The sequence below is a fragment of the Anabrus simplex genome, chromosome 13 (genome assembly GCF_040414725.1).
Source record: "Anabrus simplex isolate iqAnaSimp1 chromosome 13, ASM4041472v1, whole genome shotgun sequence".
Taxonomy (NCBI): domain Eukaryota; kingdom Metazoa; phylum Arthropoda; class Insecta; order Orthoptera; family Tettigoniidae; genus Anabrus; species Anabrus simplex.
In genome coordinates this window covers 100,950,515-100,959,939 of record NC_090277.1, presented here as the reverse complement: position 1 = coordinate 100,959,939, position 9,425 = coordinate 100,950,515, and the positions used below count along the sequence as shown (strand labels likewise).

The 9,425-nt window shown below is 36.5% G+C and overlaps 2 protein-coding genes across 7 annotated transcripts in view; both read left to right on the top strand.

Moving 5' to 3' along the window:
• Positions 1-9,425, top strand: part of LOC136885096 (zinc finger and SCAN domain-containing protein 12) — a 60,014-nt gene that overhangs the window by 2,224 nt on the left and 48,365 nt on the right. The gene's annotated exons all lie outside the window — the stretch shown is intronic.
• Positions 1-9,425, top strand: part of LOC136885095 (gelsolin-related protein of 125 kDa) — a 34,522-nt gene that overhangs the window by 1,420 nt on the left and 23,677 nt on the right. For 5 of the 6 annotated variants that reach the window (XM_067157548.2, XM_067157546.2, XM_067157547.2 and 2 more), the window contains exons 2-4: positions 5,782-5,861; positions 7,567-7,725; positions 9,003-9,143. In XM_067157548.2, the coding sequence (XP_067013649.2) occupies positions 5,782-5,861; positions 7,567-7,725; positions 9,003-9,143 (380 nt within the window). Of the gene's footprint in view, positions 1-5,768; positions 5,862-7,566; positions 7,726-9,002; positions 9,144-9,425 lie in introns of all 6 variants that reach the window. The other variant, XM_067157543.2, reaches the window with a different exon arrangement.

The following is a 9,425-nucleotide window of genomic DNA, read 5'->3' as shown; positions in this document are numbered from 1 at the left end:
ACGCATGGCAGTGCATAACGTGTAGGCCACTGCATAGCCTACTTGGAGCCACCAGCAGTGGCAATGCACCATGAGAAACTGTGTCTCATTACCAAAAATTGATGTCAGCTTGGCCATCAGATGATATAGATGTTGATTCCAATAGGGAACTTGAAATATTTGTCCCACATGAGTAAATTTATAATACCAATATAAATGGTCCATTATCGAATATTATAAATTTTCCAGCTAACTCATTCCTGGTTGCCAGCGTTTCACCCCCATGTGCTATGTTGGGCACCAAGCTTGATAGCTGCAGTATGACTTAAGTGTGGCCAGTATCCAGTATTCAGGAGATAGTGGGTTCGAACCCCACTGTTGGCAGCCCTGAAGATGGTTTTCTGTGGTTTCCCATTTTCACAGCAGGCAAATGATGGGGCTGTACCTTAATAAAGGCCATGGCCACTTCCTTCGCAGTCCTAGCCCTTTCCTGTCCCATCGTTGCCATAGGACCTATCTGTGTTGGTGTGACGTAAAGCCAATAGCAAGTAGCTATGTTGGGCTCATCAGTTAGTACATAGCACACCCACCAAGACGCATGGCTATTGCATACTGTGGAGGCCATTGTGTAGGCTACTTGGAGCCACTGGCAGTGCCATTGCACTTTGTCTCATTGCCTCATTCCCTATGGGAATCAACATGTATATCATCTGATGGCCAAGCAGGCATCAATTTTTGGTAATGAGACAAAGTCTCTCATGATGCATTGGCACTGCCGGTGGCTCCGAGTAGACTACGCAGTAACCTCCATGGTATGCACTAACCATGAGTCGTGGTTTTGCTATATACCAACTGATGAGCCCAACATAGCACACGGGGGCGAAATGCTGGCAACCAGGAATGAGTTGGCTGGAAAATTTATAATATCCAATAACGGACCATTTATATTATTATTATAAATTTACTCATTCGGGACAAATAATTCAGGTTGCCTATGGGAATCAACATATATATCATCTTATGTCAGTTTTTCTTGAACTATGTTAATATTTCATGTAGTTTTGTTACCTGAATACAGAGTATTAGGATGACAGAAAATATTACTCCTATTGTGAAAGGTGAAAGGAGTAGAACGAAGGGTAATCTGAATTCCTGGAGAAACATTAAGGTGGAAGAAGGAATGTTGGCCATTAATGTTACATCCTAATATTATGGTTGATAGTTGCCACCTTTAAAATACACTGAAACCTCATTAATATATTTGTACTGGCGACAATTTTATTGCATCTACTTGAAGTATTTTAATTTTGTCCTCATGTATATATATAAAACGCTAACATGTATGTTTCACAAAACTCAAGCTTTAAACCAGAGAGAGTTGAAAGGTGTCGTTTGTACCAAAATCGTCTCAATAGTACAGGAAAAATCTTGCATTTCTTAAAAAGTCAACAGAAATATATTTATTTTCACGATCAAATATTTAAATGATCACTCCAATAATTACAGGTGAAGGCTTACCCTAACCCACAAATCATTCTGTACTTAGCAGGGACAGATGCTTGAAAAAGTGCGTAGTCTACTTGCCCAAACCAGTATTCAGCCACAGCCAATTGTATGTTGCATTATCTCAGGTTAGATTGTTTTTAAAATATTAAGATCCATGTAAGACTGAATGGTCGAAGGACATAGAATATTGTATGGGAAGAAGTGTTCTCAACTAAATTACAAACGAATCAGTTATTATGTACTGGTGTTAAATGTTCATTAAACTATTGAAAAGGGCAGACAACATAATATGACAGGCATATCAAGACAAGTCATCTGAGCTATATATAAGGAATGTTGTGGAGCAGCACTGGTCCACTAGTTCTTAATGATTTAACAGTTTTCCTTCTACATCTCATGTTTTTTCATCAGAACACTGAATACACAAACCCATTGGTACTAAAGGTTAGGGCTGAGTAGCTCTGGCGGTAGAGCACTGGCCTTCTGAACTCAGTTGGCTAGTTTGATTCCGACTCCGTCTGGTGATATTTGAAGGTGCTCGTATACATCGGCCTCGTACTGCTAGATTTGTTGGCGTGTTAAAGAACTTCTGCTGGACAAAATTCCACTAGCTCATTTTCTCCAAAAACCATAAATGTGGGACATAAAATCAAAAAGATTGTTATTTATTATTACAAAGAGTTACGGTATTAGCAAACTTGACAAGTTTAAAGGTTGAGGTACTCGTTATCTCACAACCCCATCTCAACGTAGACATAAACAATGTTGTTGAAGAAATAGAAGTTCTTTGTGATAGCTTTCAAGATGAAGGATCAGTTTTGAGAGTGTAATGCACTATTAACTTGATTAAAAACTACAGGGTGATGTTTTATTGTTGAATTTGGTTCAATTGTGAGTGCAGTGTAGCCTATAGAGGAAGAGTTTTCTGCAAAGTACTGAGTGTCAATCACTAGGATATAAATGTGATAAATCCATTGGAGTGTTTAATTTATTACCGGTAGTGAATATCATTATACTGATAGAAGAAAAGTGTATTATTGCACTAGTGTGTTTTATTATAACATTATATTCACAATGTTTTCCATTATCAACCCTGGCAGAATAAAAACAGAAGTTAATGGAAGGCCACAAGAAATAAACAAACGACAGTTGTTCCGTGTGTATGTGTTGCAAGTTGATCAGTTGCTCGTATGCATATATGATGTGCATTTATTAGTTCATTGCTTTTTTACCTGTTGAATATCATTCACGATCTCCCATGAGAAGTAAGCTAACGTCAGTTGTTCCGCTCATACGTGTATGTGTTGAAAGCTGGGCAATGAGAGGAAGTAATAAGTTCAAACATTATTGCCTTCATATTATGATCTTTCCTACTTTTAATAATACCACTCAACCATGCAAACAGTAATCAAATAAGTAGTCCAGACTTTTGTTGTTTCCACAGGAAACTAGAGGCCTAAGGCTGCTTTGCAGCTCTAATGTTTGCTTGTCACCATATCACTGGCCTTGTCCAGACCCTATCCTAACCTATCGAGATCAGTGGTCTTCTCCAACCCCTACCCTAATCAGTCCAGACTAATAGTCTCGTCCAGGCCCTACCCTAACCTATCAAGATCGATGGTCTTGTCCAGGCCCTACCCTAACCTGTCAAGATCGATGGTCTTGTCCAGACCCTGCCCTAACCTATCAAGATCAATGGTCTTGTCCAACCCCTACTCTAACCAGTCCAGACTAATGGTCTTATCCAGACCCTACCCTAACCAATCCAGTGGTCTTGTCCAGGCTTCGTGGCTTTAAGCTGGGAACTTAGTTCCTAAGTGAACAGGCTGGCAGCGTTGTGCATCGCCTGGCTATGTCCTCCGCGAGAAGTAAACAAAGGACAGTCATTCCACGCGGAGATGTATGTAGTGAAAGTCTGATAGGGAGGGAGCAATTATTGGTCATTTAAATAAGTGAGACTTATATGACAAAAATGACACATTTTTGGCATTTCCTGAAATCACTTATGTTGGATAAGGCAAGTTTTGGAATGGACTACTACTGTTTATATTCATTATCTGTAGGTATAAAAACACATAAACTACACTCACACCATTCTAAATACATTTTCTTCTGTTTCAATTCTGGGAAGTTTTTTTTATTTACCGCTTCCACTTTGAATGGGTAAATATAAAAAGAATTGTATCAGCTGCAGACTTCTCTTCTAGTGATGTAACAGGAGAAGGAAGAACATCTGCATTCACGCAAAAGTCAAATTATTGTTGCCTGAATCTGCCTTACCACTAGTGATGTCATCAACTTCAGAGAAATACTTGAATAACAATGCAATGCAATTACTCCATGAAAGTTTCTCTGTTTACAGACAAAATTGTGCACCGTTTTGTTTTCAGTGCAAAGTAAGGTCTAAAAATAGCCTGTCCTGATGAAAGAGATCCTGAGATATTTAATTTAAGCCTTTGTTCATTTCCCTGTGATTTCAACTTTAGAAGTTATGGTGCTTCAAATTTTATGATTAACAATTTTTTTAGATCTAACTTCGTAATGATGTCACATCTACAAATTATAACTCTGACTAAATATGTTTGTTTTATAAAATTTCAACACTATTTTTGTGAAGAATGCTGTTAGTTCCTCTGGGATCATATGAGACCATCTGGGAGTAGACTAGTGTGTATATTTAAAATGATTCTAACATACCAAAAATTGTTCACTTGTTATTTACAAGGGCAATATCCAGGTAGAGGAGGTGACTAATTCTAACAAAGCATTGAAATTTAGCTGTGGTAACAAATATATCTGGTAGTCATGAATTTTATGGAAAAACATAAAATATGTATAGGTACTTTAAGGCAGAAACAGGTTCCAGGAAGGACATTCCAGGGATCATTATGAACAGTCACATTGTACATGTGAGGATTTACAGAAGTCAGCAATATGTAAAGATATTTGGAAATAAGGATGATGTCTACCTCGAGGAAGTGATTACTATTGGCGAAGTACTGAAATTTACCCATGACAATACAGACATTAACATAAATGATACAGAAGTTAAAAACTAGAAAAGTAGATGGAATTTATAAGATTTCTGGGGATGTAGTAAAGGCATTGGATTGGGATATGTTACCATATCTGAAGTCCTTATTTGATTACTGTTTGCATGGTTGAGTGGTGTTATTGAAAGTTGGAAAGGTCAAAATATGAAGATAAAGTTCAAATTCAAGGGAACAAATTGGGACAGTTATTCATTTAAGGAAGAGGATTTAGGGTTGGAATAACTTACCAAACAAGTTGTTTGATAAATTTCTCAATAAGGGTAAGAGGGTGGAAAGATGGGGCAAATGTTAAAGGATTTTTAAACATCAAATATTCGTTGATGGGGATGGGACAGGCAGATCCATTATATGGTTTTCCAGGTACTGGAGTGGTAGTGGTTATTGTTTTAAGAGGAAGTACAACTGGGCACTGATTAACACTTATAAGGTGAATAAAGGGGAAAGGGTCCAACACTTTAAAAAATGAAGCTGTCAGTCAAAGATACACAAGAGCAACGAAGGGTGTGAAAATGAAAGACTCCCTAGGCCTCAACACCTAATGCTGTCAGGGTCGGAACAAAACAAGACTTGGCGAAGGGAGGTTGGATTGGTTAGGTGAAGAACGTGGCATAAGTAAATGAAAGCATGTCAGGTCTCAGATAAGGGCCTCTTGCTCGCCAATCCAAGCTCCCAAATTAAGAGCCCCTGGGGCCCTTTTGAGGACATTTATTACTATTATTCATATTATTGTTATTAGTTATAAATGGCTGAAAATTGGACTTATTCCCACAGGATTGGAGTTTTTAAGGGCAGGCAAAGAACTTGCTCTTCTATATCACAACTGTTGACATACTGTAAATATCGCTGATGGCGCAGTTAGCATCCATGAAACAAACTTTAACTATTCAACCTCAGAAACTGCTTGAAAGAGTTTCACTTTTTCTATTAGATGCTGATGGAATCAGAGAGTCGAAACTGGCATGCAGATGATGCTTAAATGGCACTATTTCCAAATGTATGCAACCTGCTAAGGGATTATTATTATTATTATTATTATTATTATTATTATTATTATTATTATTATTATTATTATTATTATTATTATTATTATTATTATTATTATTATTATTATTATTATTATTTCAGCATTTAAATTAATGTTCAGACCCCAGGTATATGCAAATATTGCTCCTTGCTGTCCTTTGAACTGTTTAGAATGCTGTTCTTTCATGCAAATCTATGTATCACTAGATTTTATTTTTAGGTACCAAAATTACCAGGATAATGGAGGAGATGGTTTCTATAGAGAGCAAAACAGTTTGCTCTGACAAAAAATACAGTGAGGTAAGTGACTCATCCACTTCCTTGAATTGTTATTCATTGCCATGGATTGGAGATTTGCATGATAATATCCTGTCTAGTTGAGTAGGATTTCATTTCTCACTCTGTATTGGAGAACTTAAATTCAGGTATGAGGGTAGGAATGAAGTGTATTATGAGGACATCCAAAGAAGAAAAACGAGATGGAATTCATCTTCTTCATCCTGGAAATGTTGTTCTGTGGGTTTCTAACTTTGAGCATCACTATAGCATAGTAATTAACATTCGGACCAATGCCATTCAATATTATATCAAATCAAACAAGACTAAGATGCCGAGGTGTCTCCAAAAACTGAAAAGTAGTTAGTGGGATGTAAAGCCAATAACATTATTATTATCTAAGATGCCTTCCACCACACAATCTTCAATTAGAGAATTTCCTTTCCTGGTTATAAATATCAATAAATTAACAGCAATTACAAAATATCAGTAGATCTCCTGATGTGTTTGCAAGGAAGCTTCCCATTTTGAAAATAAAAGTGTGCTATAATTTGTTACAGTTCCAGTATTTTCTTAGCCAGAGACATGATAATTGATACATAAATAATTTTTAAATTCATGAAGACATCAATATATATCAATGTTCGAGAATGTTTATACATATATGCCCTTTTGGTCGTATACTTTAGGAAACAAGGAATTCATCATGTGGTTGCTGAGATAAAGTCTATTGTAAAAGCCCCATGCTGAATTAATTTTAAAATAATTGACATGTCCAATCACCAAAGGAATTCCTAGGAACAATTTTGTGTAAGGATGGGTAAAAGAAAACATCTTTGTGGAATGGTGAAACGAGGGCAGTTTTCTGTATTTACCTTAAACCTTCTTGGCTTCACATTTATGATTGCCAACTATACCAGCTTGACTGGGGTCACTGGCCTACGTTGTAGCTTGCTAACACAAACGTGTCAGTACAGAAAGTGTTGGGTGGACAGCTCTATTCAGTGTGGGGAGGAGAAGTGTGACATGACTATTATTTATCTCTCATATTTACTGTATGTACAAAACATGCTACATATCACATTTAAAAGCCCACTGTATTACTTACATGTAGCTTACCAGAAATGAACAACTTATTTACAATATTACATTTTAAAACATACTGTATTTTGTATGACTTGCTTTCAGTTCTCTTTCAGGAAATTTTTCTGTTCCTATTTTTGAATTCATATTTTTCTTGATGGCAGTCCTCAGTTTCAAGAGATTCAAAACATTTGTATAGTCAAATGAATTTTGTCGTGTGTACTCTAGTAACAGATCAACACAATCCTCTACTTGTAACTAGTTCTTTGGCCTTATATATTTTTGTTGGTAACAAATTTACTAGATAAATGGTTCTTTTGACTCTCACAGGAATGTGGTTGTCCTGGATGAGATTTGTGATTTGGTGGTAAAACTCAGCAACTTTTTGAAGCCTGTAGAGGACTTAGTCTCTTTTTACAATACTGCCAAGATACTGGACATGGTTAATTTCTTCCAGTTTCATTGCATCTAATTCGGTTTTTGAGTATAATCATTGTCTGCTGACTGGCATGACATCAGTTTTTATATGCCTAATATTTAGGCTGAACTTCTTGAATTGGTTATTTCACGGGTTCATTTTTATTGCATGTGTTCAGAGCTTCTGCAAAAACTTGTACTTTGCATTGTTATCCTATTCTGTTCACAGGAAGTTCCGTTAGAAGTAGAGTATGAGCCAGAACCTCATGTTTGGGTGAAAGAGGAGCTGTTGGTCAAAGAAGAGGTACAGGATACAGCTCCAGAGGAAACTCCTGAAGAGCAACTGTCACACTCAGAGCATCATCCATTTATAGGAGATGAGCTGGAGGTAACACATTGTTCCATTTCTTAAGTTCATTAAGATAAGTCATCTAATTACATTGCTTCAGAGTAGTTAGGACTGTATCATTCTATTTATGCAATATTCTTATATGACCTTCAGATGAAATCCACTCACCTGAATAATAAAAGTAATTATAACCAAATTATATCAATGTTGAATAGAAATTAAAACTTTTGTATTGTTACCTTTCTGAAACATCAAAAACTAGTAATGGGAATGAAATACTACTGGGAAATAAATTTATTGGGGAATGACAAGAGATTGTGCTAGTGGTGGTCTAAAGAGTGAAAGACATAGAAAAATAAACAGGAAGCACAGAGTGCATTCAAGAATCTCGTTTATGTGGCTCTCAGACTTCTCGATTAGCTGTTTAATCAGACTTTTCTTTAAACAGCAGTTATATGCACGTCCTTAGAATTTTATATATATACACAACTGTTGCACTGTTATATTATCAATGCAGATAATATAGAGATTGCTGGATCCACATTTCACAATATGACTACCCTGAATGGTCACTCTGGGTCTGTTCATTATGGCTAGTTTATACAGTGACACTAGGTTTCGTATGTAAGTTTTGCAACGGTTTTTTTTTATTTGAGTGCAGTTTCGGCTGCTTTGAACTTTTCGTGAAATGAAAGTAGTAGTTGCGAGATAATTTGGAGGTTACATTCTTCCTGATCTGTGCATTGCTTTGCAAAATGAAGTGGGGAAGTTACGAGATCACCAAATATCTTGATTTGTATACACTACATCAATGCCTGTTGGATTTTAATGATATAAATTTCATAAATAAAGTAAAATGTACAGCTGCACTTGAGTTTATTTTGAAAGAACTCAATATAGGAGAAAATCCATTCTATATGAACTTGTTTCATCTGTATATTTTTGTAGGTAAAAAATTTACTAGGTAAAGGGTTTTTTTGCCTCTCACAGGAATTTGTTTTTCCCCGGTAAGAATCCTGATTTGATGGTAGTACTTAGCAACTTTTTGAAGTCTGTAGACGTCTAACTGTCCCTTGTTACGTTACCGCCAAGATACTGGACGTGGTTAACTTCTTCCAGTTTCATCGCATCTAATTCAATTTTTGAGTGTAATCTTCATCTGCTGACTGGTATAACATTATTTTCTTTTATATGCCTAATATTTAGGCTGGAGTACTTGAATTGGTTATTCCAGGTCTTAATTTTGATTGCACGTATTCTTCTCTACTTCTGCAAAAGGAAATGCCTTTTACTTTGTATTATTATTTTGTTCACAGGAAGTTCCGTTAAAAGCAGAGTATGGGTCAGAGCCTCACGTTTGGGTGAAAGAGGAGCTGTTATTCAAAGAAGAGGTACAGGATGCAGCCCCAGAGGAAAATCAAGAAGAGCAGCAATCACATTCAGAAGATGACCTGGAGGTAACACGTTGCTCCATTTCTTAAGTCTATTAAGATAAGTGATCTAATTACATTGCTTCAAAGTACTTAGGATTGTATCGTTCTGGTTATGCGATGACATGCGTTCACCTGAAGAGTAATAATAATTGTAGCCGATCATGTCAGTATTGAAATGAATGGAAATGCAAACTTTTACGCCATTACTAACCGTTCTGGAACAACAAAAACTAGGAGTGGGAATTGGATACTACTGCAACATAAATTCATTGGGGGATGACAAGAGATTGTGTTAGGTGGTGGTCT